The sequence below is a fragment of the Cydia pomonella genome, chromosome 13 (assembly GCF_033807575.1).
Source record: "Cydia pomonella isolate Wapato2018A chromosome 13, ilCydPomo1, whole genome shotgun sequence".
Taxonomy (NCBI): Eukaryota; Metazoa; Arthropoda; class Insecta; order Lepidoptera; family Tortricidae; genus Cydia; species Cydia pomonella.
This window is the reverse complement of record NC_084715.1, coordinates 10096941-10120241: the sequence shown is the minus strand read 5'-3', so window position 1 is coordinate 10120241 and position 23301 is coordinate 10096941. Positions and strand designations below refer to the sequence as shown.

General features: G+C 38.2%; 3 protein-coding genes and 1 long non-coding RNA gene across 6 annotated transcripts in view; 3 read left to right on the top strand and 1 right to left on the bottom strand.

The window, feature by feature from the left end:
- LOC133524170 (protein singed wings 2) overlaps positions 1 to 23301 on the bottom strand; it is a 126949-nt gene that overhangs the window by 23942 nt on the left and 79706 nt on the right. The window contains exon 5 of the mRNA XM_061860039.1: positions 2529 to 2686. Coding sequence (XP_061716023.1) covers positions 2529 to 2686 — 158 coding nt within the window. The remainder of the gene's footprint in view (positions 1 to 2528; positions 2687 to 23301) is intronic.
- On the top strand, positions 6521 to 9871 carry LOC133524161 (uncharacterized). 3 transcript variants are annotated; one of them, XR_009800337.1, is made up of 2 exons: positions 6521 to 7103; positions 9130 to 9871. XR_009800337.1 is itself a non-coding variant. In XM_061860022.1 (2 exons), exons 1-2 carry the CDS (start codon positions 6934 to 6936, stop codon positions 9860 to 9862), a joined length of 753 nt encoding a protein of 250 aa, XP_061716006.1. In that variant the 5' UTR covers positions 6521 to 6933; the 3' UTR covers positions 9863 to 9871. The 3 variants fall into 3 exon arrangements, 2 of the variants coding, with proteins under 2 accessions (XP_061716006.1, XP_061716005.1); XM_061860022.1 differs by having other exon boundaries at positions 6521 to 6953; XM_061860021.1 differs by having other exon boundaries at positions 6521 to 8888.
- LOC133524168 (uncharacterized) overlaps positions 10617 to 23301 on the top strand; it is a 137294-nt gene continuing 124609 nt past the window's right edge. The window contains exon 1 of the mRNA XM_061860033.1: positions 10617 to 11174. Within this exon, the coding sequence (XP_061716017.1) occupies positions 10815 to 11174 (360 nt within the window). The 5' untranslated portion in view covers positions 10617 to 10814. The remainder of the gene's footprint in view (positions 11175 to 23301) is intronic.
- LOC133524159 (uncharacterized) lies at positions 14525 to 23089 on the top strand. The gene is made up of 4 exons (XR_009800335.1): positions 14525 to 15471; positions 15567 to 15745; positions 17969 to 19853; positions 22296 to 23089. It is a non-coding gene; the product is annotated as an uncharacterized LOC133524159 (long non-coding RNA).

The window sequence follows — 23301 nt, the reverse complement described above, 5'->3', positions numbered from 1 at the left end:
TATGACTATACAACGTGCCTGGGGCCTACCTAGGGTGGTTTCAGACTAGCGTTTTATACGCGCGTATGAGCTCCTTTTTGGAAGCGTGTGTAGGCGCGTACAGGCCAAATGCAGCAAGTAAAGAGCAAAATGCCGAACCGACCGTATTGTATTGTAGTTCGGGAGATTTTCCGCAACTCGACGTCTGGCGCCTATTTTGCGTGACAGGGGGAGGTAGGCTAGCCCTGCCAGCACAGCTCCTCAAGGAATTCTATCAAACCTTTGATGTTGAGTAGGACCACGGGGCTCCCAGATGTTTTGCCTTATATGGGGCCTCCCGCTGCATTCCAGTAGTACTACGTGAAAGGCTGTCTCTTCTGCCTCCATGCATCCTCGGCATAGGGGACCGTCTGATATAAAGAGATGTTTGTTAAATAGTCCTGTAACCTGTTACGACACTGGTTACCATTCTCAGTCAGACCTTCCCTTCTCCGCTCCTTCAAGAGCGCCCTAGTGAGTTTTCCGTTGATGCCGGGCATGGCTTGTTTGGCCTGTCTGTATCCAGTCTGCTTTAGCAAGTATTTTGTGTAGTTTCTCTGCACGTGCTAACAGCATTGAGCGTGCAAAAGGGTATCGGGAGAATTGGTTTCGGGCCAATCGTCCCGGCACCCGATCCTTGCCTGGCAAGCCCGTCTGCCGTATCGTCACCCCCTTGTCACCATGATGGAGAAGATAAGAAACGTGTATATCCGGGGTAGTTTCAAAGTAGTCCCAATAACAGACAAGCTGACGGAAAAACGTTTGAGGTGGTACGGCCATGTACAGAGGCGTCCAGAAGACTACATGGTTAAGGTAGCGCTCGAGATTCCAACGACAAAGCGAGAAAGTGGAAGACGGCCTGCCACCTGGCTGACGACGGTTCAGTGAGACCTGAAAGATCTCAACATCGACGCTGACCTTGCACTCAATCGTGCAGAATGGAAGAGAAGAACAGAGAAGGCCGACCCCAAGTAAATGGGAACAAGGCCTATCAAGATGATGATGACTGCTCCGAACCGACCGTATACGCGCAGAAAAAAAACGCTAGTCTGAAACCGCCTAAGGTCCACATCACATCACTTAAGAAGGGCTCAAGCAAAATTGTTGTATTTATATTGAATTTTTACTCGTTTTAAGTTTTGATTAAGGACAAATGCCATGAAATAAATCACACGGAAACTAGACTATATTTGCAAGCCAAAACCTTAAAAGTTTAAAGCTGGCTCGATAGAAAAAAAAGGCTAACACATGTTTGATCTTTGTGGGTGAAGGATACTTTTGACTCTAATTTAGAGGCAACTTATAGACTATGCTGAAGTTATTTGACTTGTTCTTGGATACACTTCGGCTCGGACAAAGCTTTAAGATAAGCATTGCTAACTAAAATTTGCTGCATGACACGGGACACGCTGTTGGCACGGCCAACTGGGACACTCCACCTGCCACATTCCTGCCTATTTTATTTATTCATAGCTTCTGGTCTGAATTTAGTATTCCTTCATTTACAATAGTGCACATTTCGTTCAGGCACTGCTCTATCCAGGACGCCAACCTTGGATTTCAGAGATTGACACTACACCAGCGGATGCTCGTTGCTCTGATCGAGCGTGGAGATGGTGGAGTTGGCTCCGTATTCGTAGGTTTTATTTTCTTAGACTTCGAGAACTTCTATAAAAGGCGTCATCCATGTTTGCGTAATCTTGTCCCCATTAATACTTTGTATTGCAAAACGTGTTACCTCACAATTATAAAAAAGTGCTGATGTTGGTTTGACACAGTCACACAAGTTGTTATAAAATAAATAAATTCAGAATTTTTGATGACACGAACGCCCACGACAGCGATCGCTGAGTCTTCATTATATAGGTATACCTACTAAGGGGTAAATTTATTAAATTAAAGGCAACCTACTTTCGTAGCTAAATATCGGTATTTATATAAAATGAATACGATTTTTTCTACTAAATAAATAAGTACATATATGCTTTCAAACCTGTTCGAACACGTGTCGCAAATTGACGTCGTCAATAAATATTAAATCCGTATGAAGGTAAAACTTTTATTCACTAGGATGCCCGTGCAGAGGATTGGGTGACATGATATTTTTAATACCAATGGAGGGAACGAATAACAAAGTTTAATTTAGTTGAAATATTAAAAATCGCGTTCATCGGGCATGGCATGATATGATCCCTTAACGTTCTAAATCGGAACGATGTTGTTAAATATAGCGATTTCGAATCTTGCCATTTTACTAGGCGGTGTTCCCATGTCAGAGCTCAGACCCAGTAACGTATCACGCTCGCAAAATAGACTACTCGTTCTTTTCTTTCTTCATTAATTAGATAGAGAAGGGTACAAGGGTAGCCTTTCTCATTGGGTGAGATACTGTCGCTCCGCTCCTACTGCTCAGTACAAAATTTTACTACAATCCACCACAAAAAAGCTTCAATGTTGTTTTACTATTTATTTAGTCAAAAAGTGACATAATTATGTATTTAGGTACTTACTCTAATGAAGTCCATAACTTTATGCAGCGGTTTGCCTCTGTAAAGCTGCTGGTGGCACATGAGTTTGTAGTAATCTACTATCTTTCTCTTAACCGTGTCGTTGTCTCTTTCCATCGCCAGCCAGTCCAGCCCACCATCGCTGCAATCCCATTTGTTACCTAAAATGAAAAAAAAAATCAATATTTTTGAATTATGACTTATGTAATTTATGCTAGCTAGCCTTAGGTACCCATCTGACCGCCGACCATCAGCTGCTTTAACAAGAGTTTATTTTATACCGTGGCGCGGATTAAAGTTATCAATATAATATATCACGATAACGGTAGCACTGGCAAAGTGTCCATATGTCTGTGGCCAATTATAAGATCCGCCAGATCATGAAATTCCTAAGTATATCATGAAACGCCGCCATTTCACGCTTTGCAATAGCGACCACACGCCATGTCATTCAAACCTCATCGTTTGGTAATTCGCCTAGGGACGTTTAAGCATATCGAATAAGTACCTAGATGTCCAAAGTTTCAGCTAATAAAAACAATTGATGAAAATTAGGTGAAATATTGAATTTAACTAAAGTTTTGTGTCTCTCTAGGATGGCCGGATGTCTTCTGGAGACGGATCTCAGGGATACTGACGCAGTTGTTAGGGTCGATGGGAACTGCCCACTCGTCCCCCGTTCTATGGGAGCGCGGCGGCACGTGATTGGTCAACTTTTTTTATAGTTGACTACAGCGTATTGAAAGAAATTTTATAGTTGAGTTGGGAGCCCATACATAAAAAGTACGCAATTATAGTTTAGTATACGAAATCATAATTCAACTATTACGAGTGAGGAGTAGAAAAATGCTTTAGTGTTTGTGTGTCTGGTATGCAACCACACTGTCGCCCGTTGCATTAGCAGACCGTCATAAATTTACTTTTTTATTGTTTGCACTTGCACATTGCTTTTTGTCTTTTTTTTCACTTGAAATACATCAGATACAGGGTCGCAGCGGGGTGCTGCCTGGCGCCGGTATTATGGTGTCGCTGGCGTAGACTTAGTGCCGTCTCTTAGCTAAAAAAAATGTTATTAGTACAATAACATTGTAATACGAATCTTGCAAGAAAACGAAACTTATAGCTCATATATTATGAAAATTAATACACTTTTTTCAATAACTTCTTAACTTCATTATTATTACTTTTTGTTACCCTCACATTTTTCAAACAGAAAACATCATCATCATGCAACTACTTTACGATGTGTCTTGTAATATCACATCGACGAATACGTTGCTATTATGTATCTGCTGTATTATTTATAAGGCACACTGCGAATGAAATGACGGCATTTCAATTAGGAATCTTATGATGAAGATTTGACGATCGGCAGACCTGATACACATAATTCCCAACAAACTTCCACGTAATTACATTCGTAACCTAATATTTATATGATAATTCAGCCAATGTAGGAGCGAGTCTGTATCCTACTGACTACGCCTCATACTCGTAATATTTTGAATTAAACATACCAGTCTGCGGTGTTTACATTTTACCTGTATTAGTTGGTAAATAAAATAGAATAAAAAACAATTCATCATCATCATCATCACTTTAGCATCCATTCGCCCACTGCTGAGCATAGGCCACTTATCCCGGTCCTGGGCTAGTCTCATCCAGAAGTGTCCCACAATTTTTCGAATGTCATCCACCCTACGAGCTAATGGATGCCTGGCGCTTCTTTCATCCAAAAGCGGCCATCAAAGAATTAAGTACAATAAAAATATTGTCAGTAATGATAAAATTCAGCCTATGAAAAGTACACAAATGAATACAATTTGAAGAAATTAAATAATAATGTTATATTGCTAGAGGTGTGTGAAACATATGCTGAAACTCATGCCTTAAAATATAATGTAAATAAAAGTAAATACATGGTCTTTGAGGTCGGCCGTGGCAGAACAGCCGAAGTGACACCCATCACACTTAACGGGAAAGTCCTCGAAAGGGTAGATATGTTTAAATATCTAGGACACATAATTACGGCAGACCTCAAAGATGACAAAGACATAGAGAGAGAAAGGAGGGCTCTGTCAATCCGGGCGAATATGATTGCTCACAAGTTTGCGATGCTGTACCAGGGAGGTGAAAGTGACACTATTTAAAGCTTACTGCACCTCACTGTACTCGTGCAGTTTGTGACTTTCGTATACGAAACGGGCCTATGAAGCCCTTCGCGTCCAGTATAACAACGCGTTCCGGGTATTGATGGGGCTGCCGCGCTTCTGGAGCGCATCAGGGATGTTCGCCGAAGCCAGGGTCGATTGCTTCTACGCCACTATCCGCGAGAGGGCCGCATCCCTGGTGCGCCGGATTCGCGCCAGCCCCAACACCATCACGAAAATGATAGGGGACAGGCTGGACTCCCCCTATTTGCTACGCTGCAGTCGGCTACATGTGCCGTACTCAGCGGAAAGAAAATAATTTATATACATATGTTCCTAGGTTTTAAGTGCTAATACATATTTTAGAATTAAGTTTTACTAACCAAGATATGAGTGTAACATACTTAAAATAAATGGTTTTATTTTATTATTATTTACTATATTGTCAGCCTTCGGTAGCAAATGAATCGCTTTTAAATTGTGTAGGTATCATCTTTGTCTGCGCATATTTGAGATGTTCTACAATGTTGTAATTTTAGATGAGATGACTCAAAATTATCATTTAATGAAGAGATCTACCCTTTGGGCAGTTGAGTAAAGTGGCTATCAATCTAATACGGAAGAAGCAAAAAGCCGAAACTTGGGGTAATAGAGGCATCCGAGTTTAAAACTTTGTAATATAATTGAAACAAGTAACTAGGTACTTTATAAAGTAACTCCTAGGACTTCCACAGTTTCATTCGATGTGCCCATTTAAAGTTATTGAAAATCACGTACTGTCATATAATTATTTGGTGAGTTTAAATCAAGTACTTACAAATTGTTAACTACTGAGTTATAGCCTGTCCGCTTTTCTATGATTAAGTAGGTAAGTACGCCGTAGTAAGACTACGCCGTACGCCGTAGTAAACTTAATCTTAACATAACACTCGGACAGGCTAGATTAATATTGTTTGATGGTTATTGGTTGGTAGGTATATTTTCTAAATTATACCGTTATATCAATATCTTAAGCAATTTGTAGGTATATTCCTTCTGCAGGTATAAGGCAGATGTTCAAAGGGCGCTAATCAGAGAGAAGCGACAGTAATAAGCAAGCTTTTCTTCGCAGGCGATAATTTTTTCAGCACGATAAATAATTAAGGATAACCGACTGGGCCGGGGCGTCCGACTCTTTGTTTTCTATGACGTAAGTACCTACCAACTTGATTTGAAACGAAAGCAATTCATATTCGGTATCATTCATTGAATTACAACATTTATAACACAAGGACAAACATTGTACTAATTTAATCTAAAGTGTTTTTCTTTCTTCTTGTTATTCTTGGAACAATCTTTATTAGATCCTTTTCACTCTGAAGGACGCAATATTAGATAAAGGTTATCAGAAATGTTAAAAGATAGCAGTGATATTAAAAGGTCACACGGATATTGTACTTTACCTAACCGTATATTCAGATATCAAAATATTTTTAGGTTTTCATATAAATATCACGCGATCACTCGCTGTTATTAATATTATGTATATAATATGATGCTGAGTATATGTAGTTATTACTAGTGTATGTGCCTGGCTCCAGTTTAAACCCTAAAATATTGTAAGTTTAATTTATTGCAATAATAATATAATATAATTTTTTTTAAAGTAAATCAAACTAACACTGTATGGACCAAGGTCTGAAATAAATGATTTTTATTTTATTTTATTTTAATATTAAACACGATGAAAAAAAAAACATTTTTTTTAATTGGTATTAACTCTGAAACTAGGCAAAATAAGGAAAAAAATATATGTCATTTTTGTCTCTAAATAAATACCTACGATCCGGAACGTGTGAGATAGCTAAGATGTGTCAAATTCGACGGAAGTTAAAATAAAATTCCGGACACAAAATATATTTTAATTACTGTTTTAAGTACTAAAACGGTACTCAAACGATTTAACAACATTAAATATACTTGCTCACTTCCAAAAAATATATTTGAGTGGATATTTTCACAAATATTCTACAAGATATTTTCCATATGTCAAACCACTAACGGCACTAACCTATAAAAGAATTCCTTGTCGAACCGTGCAAAGCTGTCTTATTACCTGCGGTAGATCCCAAAGGCCGAAAATAACCCAGCATCCTAGAAAGAAAAAAGAAGTTCCACATGCGCCCGAGGGCTGCGCCCTCAATAAGTGACAGTGTTGACATTTGTCATCGCAGTTTTTATTATTTTTGTAAACAGTGTGATATCTTATAGTTTTTCTTATGGTATATCCTATTTTAGCGTAAGTTTTAGTTTTTACACTTTCTTAGTTTTAAGCCTGGGTGGATGCCGACCTCTACACCAGCTACAGGCAGCACGTCTTCACAAGCTGTTCCTTGCAATCAGTGCCACAAATCATTTTCAACAACCCGCGGCCTGAATATTCACATCGGTAAATGCCACAAAACTATAAATCCGTCCAACATCGCTACATGCCCACCCGCCTTAGGACTCCAACCCAGCCCGTCAACACCTCAGCAGAACGTGTACAACTTCCATCTCCACCTCAGCCACCTTAAAAACAACATTCCTATAATTAAAAGAATTCCGCGAGGTGCAAGAATCGCCGTAGCAATCCGGCTAACCGATGTCATCAATACCTGCGTGGAAAGCAATAGCCTAGATTCGTGGGAAAACCTACTTACATTCTCATTTTCGACTCTTCATGCTACTTCAGACAATAACCGACTAACACTTACTCAAAAAATAAAAAACAACTGTGCTCACCCCCTTAATCTCCAGACTCCAATTTATCATCAAAATAACCATCCTTCTCACCGGTCTTGCAACATTCTGAAAAAGACTGTAGAGGGAAAAGTGAGCGATGGTGACCTGAAAGGAGCCGCACGGTTGCTTTTTTCAACCGACGTTCTGTCTGTGGACTCGACTGAAACCCTTTTGGCTCTACGTGACAAACACCCGTCCGCCCCAGCAACACCATACTTCCTAGATCCGCCTACAGAACCCAACGTGTGCCTTCAAGTTCAGGATAAAGACACTATAAATGCAATTCTTTCATACAAAACAGGTTCTGCAGCGGGTCTCGACGGATTATCTCCGCAACACCTAAAAGATTTGACCTCACACTGCGTCGGCGATACAGGCAAACGCCTCATTATCGCACTTACCAAACTTATTAACCTCATGCTTTCTGGAAAAGTCAACCCCCTCTTTATTCCCATTATTTATGGCGCAAATCTTATAGCCCTCACAAAAAAAGATGGGGGGATCAGGCCCATTGCTGTTGGTTCAACATTTCGGCGTTTAACTTCCAAAATTTCCGTCCGACACATACTTTCAAAATTGCAAAAACAATTCGAACCGGTACAACTAGGTTTCGGTACTAAAGGTGGGTGCGAAGCCGCTGTCCATGCCCTCCGCACCTGCCTGATTAATGACCAGTGTGAGGTACTCCTGAAAATTGATGTCAAAAATGCCTTCAACTCGCTTAATAGGGACGCCCTGCTTACAGAAGTCAACAATCACGCTCCAGAACTTTATAACTATTTATTAAATTGCTATGCTAATCCATCAAAATTACTATACAAAAACCACGAACTTTCCTCCGAAGTTGGCTGTCAGCAGGGCGACCCTCTCGGACCAGCCATCTTCAGTTTAGCTATCAATCCAATTGTTCAAAACCTAAATTCAAAATTTAACGTTTGGTATTTAGATGATGGTACCCTAGGAGGCGATGTTAACACTGTACTAGCAGACCTTTCGGAAATAAAAAGTAAATTTATGCTAATTGGCCTGGAATTAAATTTCGAGAAGTGCGAATTATTTTTAAACCGTTGTAATCCCGACATCGTATCAAAATTTCAAGCCATCACCCCTAATATAAAAGTAGTAAACAAGGACTCACTAAACCTCCTAGGGTCACCAATTTTCGAAGAAGCCATTCCCAGCATCATTACAAACGCGATTACTAAATTCAAAAACTGCGCCGATCGCTTGCTCGACGTCAATTCTCATTCCGCTCTGACTATTTTAAAATCCTGCCTTTTTGTACCAAAATTTACTTATTTGCTCCGCTGCTGTCCATTTTGGAAACACCAAAACTCCTTAACACCGATTGACAACCTTATTAGATCTTCCCTAGAATCCATTCTAAATATACAACTTAGCGAGCATTCTTGGAACCAGGCGTCCCTGCCCATCAGATTCGGCGGGCTGGGTACGCGCAAAATTTCTAGTGTTGCTTTACCAGCGTTTCTATCTTCCGTCCATGGCACGTCCTCCCTCGTAGGAAAAATATTAAAGGCCTGCACTTTAAACTACGAGACGGCGTGCTTGACGGAGGCCAGAAACGCCTGGCTGACGGCTTGTCCGGGTCAAAATTTACCTTCAAAATTAAACATTCAACGTTGCTGGGACGACACGTTGTGCAAAATTAACTTTGATAAACTACTTTCCAGCTCAGTTGGTCCTACACGCGCGCGGCTCCTCGCAGCTGCAGAACTAGAATCCGGCCAGTGGCTGCATGCCTACCCCTCCCCCCCCACCGGTACATATCTAGAGCCGGATACCCTCCGTTTAGCCGCAAGCCTTAGATTAGGAGTAAAGGTCTGCGCCCCCCACAGATGCCCCTGCGGCGCAACCGTCGACGTGCTTGGACACCACGGCCTTTGTTGTCAATTAAGTGCCGGTCGCCTCTCCAGGCACGCTGCCCTAAACGATATCATCCGCCGATCTCTTGCTACCGTCAACGCGCCGGCTATCCTTGAACCAAACGGCGTTTCGAGGGACGATGGCAAGAGACCGGACGGTATGACCCTGGTCCCATGGAAGATGGGTCGAGTGCTAGTCTGGGACGCCACATGCGTCGATACACTGGCACCGTCCCATCTACCAAGAACTTCGGCCAAGGCTGGGGCAGCTGCCGAGGCGGCTGAAACCAAAAAGGTTTTCAAATATCGAAGTCTCGGCCCCCAATACCACTTTGTGGCGTTTGGAGTCGAGACACTAGGGCCGTGGGGTCCAAGCGCCAAGATACTTTTTAAGGAAATGAGTAAAAGGCTCATAGACTCTACCGGTGACCAGAGAGCTGGCAGCTTTCTCTCGCAGCGCATTAGTATTGCCATTCAGCGAGGGAATGCTGCCAGCATCTTTGGCACAATGCCGCGGGGGCCTTATTTAGATGTATTTTAATTTAGATTAGTTTTTACCATTTTGTTTTGTTTTATTATGTGCTGTATGTTTCCCATTGAACGGATACGATCGGTCACCGTGTATCTACTCTAAATTATTACACCAGTTGAAATATTGTTTTGCTGTCCATTTAATTTGGGGTTTCGACGTAGGTAATTGAAACAAATTGACAGTTGTTTAAAGATACTGTAGCCATACCACAACTTGAAACTTGACGTTTACGTTAGCGACTGCGTAAACTCGATCACAGTCCTTCTCGTTCGCTTTGATGGATTTGTGCGATAGAGAGGGAATGCGATCGAGTTCACTCAGGTGCTAACGTAAATGTCAAACACCAAATCGTGGTAGCCGTGCAGATAGCGAATTGTTGTCATGGCAATCTCGATGCTTTGTACTAGAACCTTTATTACTTACATTAAATAAAGAAAAAACAAATTCGTTTTTGAAGAAAGACAATATTAGGTCTGATGATGAAATGAATAGGTATTTGAGGATTTGACATTAAATTGTTGTCGATTACTGGCTTTTGCTACCGAACATACTTTCGCAAATAAGTTTTATTTATTTCATTTTGACGACCTGTGTGGCCTAGTGGGTAGTGACCCTGCCTATGAAGCCGATGGCCCCAGGTTCAAATCCTGGTAAAGGCATTTATTTGTGTGATGAGCACGAATATATGTTCCTGAGTAATGGGTGTTTATGTTTACCATGTATTTAATTATTTATAAATTATATGTATCGTTGTTTAAACACAAGCCTTATTTAGCTTACTGTGGCCACTGTGGGACTTAGTAAATTTGTGTAATAGTGTTCTATAAAATTTATTAAAATCCCCACCACTAACCTTTATATCCACTGCAGTTGTGTAGCCGAAGTCAGTACCCGCCCGGTTAGTATGAAATTACGACGCGTATTGATTTCTTTATCGCTGACCACGTGGTAAACAATAACAATGACCAACACGAATAAGTTTAATTTGAAGATAATTCGATTATACCGCGAGCAAAAATGTTTGTGGGATCCTAGTGAACCATACTATAGACACGTTGCTCGACGACGTGAGGCTTTCATATATATTAGTGTACAATTATTCAATATTGGCTTACCAATGACTGTCAAACAAATACAAAGTAAAATTAAAGGTTTAAGAGATTCCTATTTTCGTACTAGGAAATTATTAAAAAAAGAACGTTCTATTAAACCTAGAAACAGTTCCAAAGAAGCGAAAAAGGCATTAAAATTGCGATTAAAGTGCTTCCATAAAATGGACAAATTTCTTAAAAATGTGTCTTATACGAGAAGAAAGCGAGAGGTAAGTTTTATTATTTACATTTATTATTACTAAAATAATCCACTATTTTTTGGTACCTATAATGGTAAACAATAAATAAATAAATAAATAAATAAATAATAATTGCCGCCGCCACCTATGAATAATTACAAAAAAAACGTTACATATTCATGTGTCAACTAATATTACGTACCTGTACCTAAAATAACGTTAAACTTATGCTGGAAGATACCTTATCGAGAACTAACCGCTACTTTTAATAATATTTACATTTAGAATGGTACCCACTACCCACAATTTTTTACAAGGCACGTGTTCGTTTTTCCGCGTGCTTACCAAAGGACCAGATATGCGAGACCTTCGGTTACGCATGGTGGTTACGGCCGCCGAGGTCAATATGCCTACTGGTAATGGAACTCTTACCTTGGTAACCAAAGGTAATGACGGCCAAGGGTTTTGTGTAACCAAGCCATTATACCACGACATACACATTACACTTTACTAATCTCTGACGCTTCTTGTATGTACTATAAGTGGATTATGTAGGTACCTACATTTAGACCGAATTATCAGTGAATCAACAATGATCGCAGTATTCTGTAGTCCAGTTTTTTGACCTACTCGTCTTACAGAATAATATGGCAGATATACTTCATTACTATTAGGTACTTAATTATTCTGGCGTAAGAAATGTTCCTCAACAGAATGCTAATTTAGCTATGATAAAGATTTGCAGAAATTTCTGTATCTTTGCATACGAGATCTGAACACTAGGTATTTAAATACTGAATATAGGTACGTTTTTTTTCGAGCTTAGGAGTTTTCATAGTACATTAAGATTCAACTAAGCTAAGGACTACGGAGTCGATATTCATCCCACTAATTCTAATTCAGTATAATTCTATTTATTTTATCCCATTTTACCCTTTTAGACGCTATTATTTAATTCCCCTTGTTCCGGTGTCTGTCTATAAAATAATCTTCTAGTTCAATTTGATCCGATTCCAGATTTCTGCTTGATCTGAAGTTAGGCATGCATAAATTGGACGAGAATCAAAGATTTCAAAAGTAAAGATAGGGCCCGTTCATAATAATTCCGACCGAACATTCTCGTTGGTGTGCCTCGGTGGAATGCTACAATGCGATTGGTTGCGTTGCGTTGGACTGCACGCTTGGCTCGCATTCGTGCACAGCGGCACAGCGGTGTCAATGGCACCATTCTTGTCAATGGCACCATTCTTGTCAATGGCTCCCGTAGGGCCCGTTTTTACGAACTAATATATAAGTCAATGAGGACAATGCAACAGTTTACGACGTTGAGAATATAACAATCGTTGTTAGAAAGCGCGACTAGAAACTTAAATAATGTATGGAAATAGTCACGTGAGATTAGTTATGCTACGAAAAGTTAAGTGACACGTAATTTTCAAAATCTAAATTTTAAGCGAAATAATTCTTAAACATAAACATACAAATTAATTTAAAAATATGCATTTTAAAAGCATTTGGAGGAGGAGGTGTCTTTGCGTAGAAATAAAGTAGGTAGATGATATAAAAAAAAAAACTCATTATGCCTATGAGCATAATGGAATTTGTAAAAAAAGTCTATTACGCCCGTGGGCATAATATAGCTCATTACATCTAAAAATGCTGGCATACAATAACACCGTTTACGAGCAAGTGCGATGAAAAGTATTACATAAAGTACGCGTATGGCGCATTAGTAGGTACAACATTGTCTAAATCCGAAGGATAGGTACCTTGTTTTGTGCTAGTTTGAATAGTTTGAAAAAACAATCGGTGGTAAAAGTCTAAATCACTACTATTATTCTTTATGAATATCTTTTTACTTCATATATATTGAACATATACGAACTGTAATTTCTGAACTACATTATAAATTAGAATAAAAATGCCGTTTTTTATTTGCAATATGCCTTATTGCGCGCTCTTGTATTTATAACAAAATGTACTTACCTGGAAATATATATATTACCTACAAAAAAATCTAGTAGAGAATGCCAAGACCATTATTTTCATTAATGCTTTTTAACTTTTAATTTGAAAAGTATACATCACCAACGTTAATCGCCTAATGAATAGCAAACATGGGGCTTTTAAGGCAGCTTAGCACGAATTAGGATGAAAGTAAACGGAGCAATGTAACTACGTCATCAGTGGCGCTGGCGAGAAGTGCATATGTTACTCGATTTTAAGGACGCGTTTACATTGGAAAGACTACGATATATACGTAGGATTGCACTAGAAGGAAAATACTCAATCGCGTGTAATTGAGTTTTAAAATCACCACCGACGTTTCGAGGGCGGCAGTGTGACAAGTCCGTCCTCGATTAAAAGTATGTCCACGCGTGATTATCCATACAAAAACAGAAAACATTTTTCTGCTTCTAAATATTATCCATTCACCATGATTTTTTTGTATGTTATTGATACAGTGAAAAACTAGATTACTAGGTTTTCCTTTTTGTAAAAATTTGCAAAACAATTTTTTTAAAAAGTGTAACCTATAAACCTGGAAAATATTACGCTGAAGCGATCGACATCAAAATCAAAGTGATTTGTTAATATGTACTTAATGGAAAACATTTCCTCCCGAAATGGAATTTCATAGAAAAAATACCGTTATTTTCGCTAGGATTGGAAAGCTATTCTTCCCTCTTAAGACCCGCTTTCGTAAATAATAATGTTCAAAAATCGTTAATGTTTAAATCAGTGCTTATTGGTAAAAGGTATTTCAAGCACGTAAAGAATGTCAGACTTTGACTATCACTTGTACCCTTATTATCGGTATCTAAGCGTTAAACTCTCGAGAACCAAGAAGAGGTAACAGGCGGTCTTATCGCTAAAGCAATCTCTTCCAGACAGATTTTAGGTACATACGCATTTATATACATATCAATTCTGATATACCTACAAAGCTTAAATAACATTAAATGCGGTTTAAATGGAACACTTGACACAGTAATATTAATCATTAAATTGTATATTATGACGATCTGGCCTAGTGGGTAGGACCCACCCCACCCATCACCAGCACAGAAATTGAAACTTGAATAGAATAAAGGTTTTGGAGTGTCACGATAAAGGTTATATTTTCACAATCACATTACCAAACTTTGATATGCAAAATTAGCTTGTTCCGACCCCATTGTTTCATTTATCAAGGTAGCATTCGGAATGCGCCTGCAGCAGCGACAGACACAGCGCTAACGAATACCTTATGAATTGCTGCGAGTCAGAAAAATATCGTGAAGCATCGCATCGATTTTGAATTTTCGTACAGGAATGTAGTCGACAGCAATGCAGTAGTACAAACTGCGTTGCTGCAAGAAACTTCAACAAGGTCACAATCGGCCCTATTCGAAAAATGCAATACGGAAAAGATATGAGATCGTTAAGTTCTGGTTTAGATATAGATAAGTTCTCAATTAGATATCGTTTGTATGTGGTATAATTGACAGAAGCTGCACGATTCGGATGACCAATGTCACTTTGACGTTAGAATATCTTTGAAAGATCTTAGTCAGTGTTGCCAGATGGGTTTTGCGTTCCGTTACGTGCACCTCTTAAAAATAGTACGCAAATTCAAGTTGAGTACGCAGTATAAAATTTACGGTGCGTTCCTAAATAATATTAATCGGAAAACCACCGAATTTTATCGCTACTATAAAAATGTTGAAAATAGAACTTCACATATTTCGATAAAATATTTCTTGTTTAAGGAGACTCAATTCAATGCAAATTTGCCAACGGTGGCGTTTCGAAATGTAATACCGTCGCGGCGTCTGTCATACTTCGGTCTACTTAAACACGCTGCACGCTGCTGCGACGCGTCAGGGCCTACCGCGAACCACGTTCGACGTGTTGCCTCTCTGTCGCACTTATAAATTCGTACGTAAGTATGACAGGGAGGCAACACGTCGAACGTGGTTCACGGTAGGCCCTCTGTTCTGTGATTGTTAGGCAAACACAAACATTTTTTTTTACAACGGACGCCCACGAGTATTCCTCTGCGTTGAAGTCATTGTTGAAGTTTGAAAACTCATAAAGTTTTGTTTTGTGAGTGAAACCGTGAATAATACTAAATAAAAATGTGTGACAGTGATCACAGTGATGAAAATATGTTGCCCACTACTCCTCAGGAAATATTAAAGCCTTTTCCGTTTATGTTGTTCCGTTGTTTGCTATTTTGACAACTTGAAAAGTTTTATCGGCAGTTTGCGTGTTATTACTGTGAAGTGTTTGGCCAAACCGCCGCTACCACTTTTGAAAGGATGCCACCCAAAAATCCAAAAATGTAAGTTACACAAAACAAAAAGAATTTATTTGCAGAAAAATATAGCTATTTGCCAGTTCCTTTGATCGTTAACTTATGTGACTGTTTTTTTTCAGTCGCTCGAACGCAGCACAAATTAGATTGCTCGTTGAATACATGTCACAGCACACCCGGTTCGCCAACCGGGAATTTGACGGGCCTCTAAGGACCCCAGAGGTACGAGGCGCAATGGGAGGCCCTTGCACAGGCCTTAAGGGAGCACGGGCCCAATAAGTCAGTGCAGGCATGGAAAGTGGTAAGTAAATATGCTTCCCATAGTTAAGATTTCCATCACTTAGTCCGCATAGAAGTCTTCCTAAACAAGACACTTTTTTATAATTATATAATATTGAATGAAATTACAGTGCAATCTGTGCATAGTAATAAAATGAAGTATAATAACTAATAAAATTAACATCTTAATGATTACTGAGGTCATGATAATGCAGGTCAAAGAGTCAGTTGCTTATTATAATGTTTTCTAAAAAAGGTATTTAATATGTATAGTTTTGCTGTAGTGACCCACTAGGCTAAACCGGTCGTCGAACATTTGATTTGATTTTAATTTCTTAATAATATTTATGAAGTGAGTAATCTAAGCTTTCTTATTTCTCTTTGCTTAAACTAAGACCATGAAGAGTTTATTGTGTCTTGTTTATTGTATCTGTTGAGTTAATGTCAGGCTAAGTAGTTTCTAAAAGTACTTTGCGATACAAGTGCAAAAAGTAGGAAATTACCTTTTTGCATGTATATTGTACATACAACGTCTTACAGTACATATGGCACTTTTCAATATATGCATGTATAGTGCTAGTTACTGCACTAGGGCGGTAAAGTAGCACAATATGTATTGCAATAGTACATTACGATACAAGTGCGAAAAATAGTTAATTTATTTATTTAATTAAACCTTTGGGAAACAAACAGGCAAAAACAACACACATAGTTAATCAGATTACACATCCACAAGCCAAACAGTTTCCACTAATGAGTAATAACAATTATGTTGCTCAGAAATTAACATTAATATCAAAACATGCAAAACTCAAATAACTCAAACTGTTGAAAACAATATTAACAAATTGGCAAGTATGCTGAAATATAGTAACTAATCAATATTATTATTAGCTGTACATTTTATTACAGAAACAAACTGTTGTAATGATAAATGGAATATATCAATATCAGAAAAAATTTCATTATAAGTTCTACACGCTCTAGCTAAGAACTTATTTCTTGCATATGTAGTACGACCAAAGTTAATTGCAAATAGGTTTGTGGAGCGAGTTCGCCGATCAGGACATCGAATTGAAATTTTAGACAAAAGATTGGGAGAATCAATAAGGCCATGTATGATTTTGAACAAAAATATCTGATCTCGAATTTCTCTACGGGGTTGAAGAGAGAAATTGTCAGGGCAAAAAGATTTAAATTTATATTAAATTTCATTGTTCTGATAAATTTGTTCTGAATTTTTTGAATTGTGTTAATGTGAACATTGAAATGAGGATTCCAGACTGTAGTAGCGTATTCTAAGTTGGACCTAACAAATGCGTTAAAGAGAAGTTGCAGAGTCTTAGGGTTTGTAAAATCCCTGCTTTGTCGGAAAATGAATCCCAACATTCTGTATGCTTTTGCTGAAATTTTGTCAATATGTGAAATAAATTGTAGTTCGCTATCAAGATTTAACCCCAGGTCCTTCACTTCAGACAAAACCCTTAAATTTTTGTTGTTTAATGAATAATTATACTCTATCTTATTGCGCTTTCTTGTAAATGTAATGGCACAGCATTTTTCGACATTCAAGTACAGTTCATTCATAGAACAATATAAACTCAGTCTATCAAGATCAGCTTGAAGTTTCATACAATCATCACTTGATTTAATAATGGTGTATATTTTAGTATCGGCATATAATAACAAGTCAGAAAATTTGAAACGAGTGGCGATAAATTAAAACACGACTGAAGGGAGTGTTTTAAATTGACACGAGTTGCGAATTACCTATTCGCACATGTATCGTACAACGTTTTACAGTACATAAGGTACCCTTTAAATGTTTGACACAGTAACGTAATATGGTAATTTTCGCACTAGTGCGGTAAAGTAGTACCATATGTACAGTCAGCGTCAAATACTTCGTAGTATATATATGGTGTACCGAACTATTTGGCTACTTTGGTTGCTACAAAGTATTTGACGCTGACTGTACTGTAAAAGCTGTTTTAATACTATTAATAAGTATAGTTAGTGTATTAATTTTGCCATAATCGCATGCAGTTATGACTATGGGTATAAATATTGTTGAATTTATATAGCTGAGTCCACACAGAGCGACCGAGGAGGCGCGTGCGTTTTCCTTGCCCGAGCGCACGTCTACACTGGCCAGTTTGTGCGTGAGAATATTGCCTCACGCGTATGCTCGCTCTGTGTGGACCCGGCTAATCATGTATAAATGACAACAGATTTTATTCTCTAGGTGGGCACCTGCTCCCCGCTGGCGACACCCTTGCAGAAGCTAGCATTTTCAGATATATTTACTTTTTAAGTTTTTGGTTTGGTTTAACCGGAATTATTTTTACCCGACTATGAGAATGGGAAGGGTTATGATTTTAGCAGTCTACGTATGGATGCCGTATATATGCCGGTATGTTTTTGTTGTGTATAAATTACTAATCAATTTTGGTGAATGAGGTGTTTATAGGTTCATTTTTATGGGGTGACATAGACTACATAATAATATTTAACTGACTTTGGACAAGGAAGAGGTGCTATAGTTAAGAAAAAAATCATAGTCGGGTAAAAGTTTTTACAATCTTTTGCTTGTTTTCATTCTTATAACAAATATTTTAAACTTGCATGTGCTCATTGCCTCAGATTGACGACTACGTTGAGTTTTCGGGTGCTGGGAACAGTGTGGCTGGCAGCACGTTTTCTGCCACTGCTGAAAATCTCGTTGTTGTTCCAACAACCGCCACCGTTACTGCGGCCTTGCTCAGCGAACAACCCCACTTCTCCACCTCTCATTTGTCCTCGTCTCCCTCTCCTTCTGCCAGCCCTATACGCTCCACGCATTCAGTACTGCCCACAAGTCCTGGACTACCCGAACGTCCCTCCCTTGCCGCCCTTTCCGCCCGCTATGCCCGTCCCGCCCTTCTCGCTCGTTCCGCAATAACCGCCCAACCCGCACGTCTTGTCCTGCCTGCACGTCAAGTACACAGCTCTGTGTACGTGGATCCGCGCCCTGCACGCGTATCCACGTACACAGAGCTGTGTACTTGCCCCGCAACCGCACGACGGAACCGGCACCTTCGACAGCACAATTTAATCATCTGCAGCATGAGCATGATAATATTTTAAGAGTAATTAATTAATTTATGAACTAATAATTCTGTTTTAAGATCAGGTTGAGTACGAGAAACATTGTTTATTTAACTTGGGACAAGAAAAACAGTAACTTGGCAGTAAGAATGCATACATAAAGCCTGTAAGCTCCATACTTGACGTACCATTCCCTACAAGTGTTTCTCTTGCCTCCATATTTCGCTTACCCCATCTGACCTTATTTGTATTGATAAAACATACAAATAATAAATATATATATACGCGAGCAATCGCAAAATCTACATTTCGGGATTTCTCGTATCGTACAGTGCCGTTTAAATAAAATAACACCACCAACTACCCATAAGAGGGTTATTATGAAACTTATAATTAACATGCATTTTATTGAAAGGCTGGAATTTTATTTATCTTGAAATCTTGACCATGGTCATATGTTTGACTGGACGGTACACGGCAATGTTATTATTACTAATATATTTCATAACACTAGACTTATTCAATCCTAAGTAACCTATTAGCTTCTCATTCGTGTGCGGTATATATCAGCGTTTGGTAGTATCATAATAGTCAAATCTGGTGTTGGTTGTTGTTAATAGTTAAATGTTCATAAAATTTGACAACTTATTATAGTTATATTTTGTGTGAGTCAGTTATCATAACAGAAATAAGATATAAAGCTGTTAATACCGTAAATTGTGTATGGATATGTTTGACTCAAATTCTGTATTCCCACAATAAGTAGGTATACGGGGAGCCCGTAAGAAATCAGTGGTATATGAAGGCTTTCTTGTGCAACTTTAGTATGAGCTGGAACAAGTAAATGTAGTTATGTAGAACAGATAATCTCCATTGTGGTAGATGGCGCTATTTATTATGTGCTCTGTGATACCACTTAGTTTAAACTTGCTATAACATATTTTATGTTGACAGGATATCCTGAACGAACTGAAAATTTTTAATGAGGCGCAGAAACAAAAATGGAGTGTTTTGAAGGAGGGGCACGACTTGTTGGCGAATCGGTAAGACTTTTAATACTGATATCAAAGAAAATTTGAAACAGGTGGATTCTCAAAGAAACCTTTGTAGCCACAGTAAATTTACTGCAATTTTTCGACACATGATTAAAACTTTTAGAACGTCATTTGACTTTGATCCTTATCCGTACACTGATATGTGTATAATTTGTTAAATATCAAAAAGTGGCGCCATCTAATTAGTGTTTTCGGAACCGGTATTCTTTTTGAGAACCGGGAATTTCGGTACTTTTGTATTACGGAACCGGGATTTCCCGGTTTTTTCGGTATTTTCGGTTCTTGCTAGTTTTTGTCATAGAAAACAAGGGTTATGCTTCAAAAGTAAACTAAAATTCTGTATTCAAGTAACTTTAATTCGAAATTTTTTCTTCTATTTTCTGTTCTCATACCTAGTAGTAGGTAATTGTAATTATATATAAATCAGACTATAATTAATCATAGTGTTATGTTATTGTTAGGTACTAAAGTAAGTATTTACTGCCAATTAAAGGGTAAAAATAAGGCAGTCATCTTAGATTCCTTAACATTTAGAATTATCTTAAACATTTTTAAAGAAAACAAAATTAAACTATTTTCTATTCTCATACCTAGTAGTAAGTAATTATATATAATTCAGACTATTGTCAATCACAGTGTTATTCTTAGGATCTTAAGTATTTACTGTCAATAAAATGGTCAAAATTAGGTAGTCATTTTAAATTCTTTAAACATTTAGAATTATCTTAAACATTTTTCAAAAGCAACAAAATTAAACTATTTTCTATTCTCATACCTAGTAGTAAGTTATTATATATAAATCAGACTATAATCAATCACAGTGTTTTTGTTAGGTTCTTAAGTAAGTGTTAACTGTCAATAAAATGGTAAAAATTAGCCAGTCACCTGAGATTCCTTAAATATTTATAAATATCTTAAACATTTTTCAAAGAAAACAAAATTAAACTTTTTTACCAAAAAATATTTAAAAATATTTAAATATTTCACCTCGTTTTGTCAGAAATTAACAACAAAATCTACTAAAAGCCTTTGAGGTTATCATCAAAATCACACACGCGCGCAATGCAATCCGAAAACTGAGTGAGTGAACGAAAGATCGCGGCGCGCGAGCGGGGCATGCGCGGCAGGCGCGGGGAAGCTTGACTTACTATATACTTACTTTCCTTCCTAGCAACAGCGAGCGAGTGTAGGTAGTTATTGGTAATATCGAGCGCACCATTAATTTCGCGCGTTATTTATTTTAACGCTGAATTATTCACGTTAGTTTTGAATGTTTGAATAGTAGAAAGTGTGGAAAATTAAAGTAAGAGTAAATAAGTAAATAGTAGTGTGAATCGCTTAATAAAAATAAAATTCCCGAAAGTACCGAAAGAACCGGGAATCAAATTTGGTTTCCCGGTTCCATTTTACTGACAAAAGAACCGGGAATTCCCGGTACTTTCGAGACCGGGATTTCCCGGTTCTGAACCCTACATCTAATAGATCAAAGGCCCGGGCCGGGTTATGCCCGGTAATATGGCGCCCCTTTCTGATATTTAACAAATTTGACACATCAGTAAAAGAATAAGGATCAAAGTCAAATGGCGTTCTAAAAGTTTTAATCGTGTGCCTAAAGATGGCAGTAAATCTGCTGTAGCTACAAAATTTTCATTGACAATCCACCTCTATTTCAAATTTTCTTTGCTCATATCAACTAACAAATAAACGTATTATTTATTGTTTAAGTAGTATGTACTAGTAATAACACGCGAACGAATGAACAAGCACTCCTACCCTGAGGTTGAACTACCTGACTAATTATAGGTTCATCCTCTGACCTTTCCAAGGAGCAAGATCTTATTTTCGTGTATGAGAGCCTTTGGAATACAATATTATTAACGCCCGAATGAGTGCTACCGCGTTTAATTTCGCCACTAGGGGTGCTAGTGTAGACGGAGGTCTTTCGAAATGTCAAATGCATAGCTTTTTTATCGTGAATTTCTACTCCTCATTCATAATTGTGGTAAATCTTATTTCATCTTTGATTAGTTAGTCACCAAACAAAAGTAACTCAAATAGCCGGGTCCACACAGAGCGAGCATACGCGCCAGGCAACTTCCTCACGCACAAAACGGCCAGTGTAGACGTGCCTCGGACGAGGCGGAGCGCGCGTTTTCCTCGCCCTAGTGCGCCGCCTCGGCCGCGGCACGTCTACACTGGCTGGGATTACCATCGAATCGTCTAATGTCGGTTTTGTTCCTTTGGGTTTGTTGTACCTAGTGACATGTTTTTTTAAACGATTGCAACGCCATCTGCGAGTTGCTCGAGAGACTCAACTTACACACATATATGGATGTGGCTTCAAAAGTAATCACCGTTAATATCTCGTACCTTGAATAAAGGACCCACTTCTTAATTATTATTATAAATTATATTTTGGTATTGTTCCAGTATTAACACATTGGAGGACACCGAGATTATTGAGAACTTGGAAGACACAGTTATAATGGAAGAGGAAGACGTCTGAGCTAAGCGCTGTCCTCGCACCCTCCGTCTAGTTTACGTTTGCGGCCATATCAAAAATACACACCGTATGTTTATTAGGGTTCCGTACCAAAAAGGTACAAAAGGAACCCTTATGGTGCTATTGCTAAATATCTCGAGAAGTACTTAAGCTATCGATGTGAAATTTGGAATAGTAATGAATAACGCTGACCCAAACATATTGGATGTGTATTTATTTTATTTTATTTGTAAGTATTAATAATGGAAAATTCCCAATATGAAGAGGGGGTAAAATTGCAAAGTCTAGTTAAATAGGTCAAGTGGGGTATCATTTGAAAGAGCTCAAATTGAAAATTACAAAACAATTTTTTATTTTCATTGTGAAAAAAAAATTTACGTATGAAGGAAAATGTGAAAATAATACCATCCTCCCCCCCCTCTCTCATCTCCGAAGTTTAAGAATAAAAATTGTTTTTTTTTACATTGGTCAAGTCTTTCATGAGAAAATTTGAAGTTTGTACGGAACCCTCGGTGTGCGAGGTAAACGAACTCGCACTTGACCGGTTATTCTTATTGCCCATAAGGCCCGTCCTTAGATATATGTCAATGATTACGGTGATCTCGAAAATGGCTCAAATGATTTCAATTAAATTTGCTATATGGGGGTTTTCGGGGCGTTTTTGAGTTTTTACCTATTTGTTTTCCGAGCAAAAGGAATTAAAGTTTACTGATTTTGAAAACTGTGTTTTATTAGTAAAATAATGTTCTGATTACATTTCTTGAAAGAAAATACATACTTATTTAGTATATTACTACATAGAGCGGGAAAAAGGGATTTGGTTCATACACATTTTATAATATGGTTAACTCTTTCCCATTTTTCCTGTAGCCATAACAAAGTTAAGGGAATCTAAAGCATTGCGCATTTTTCTACGTTTTGTATATTAGGTAG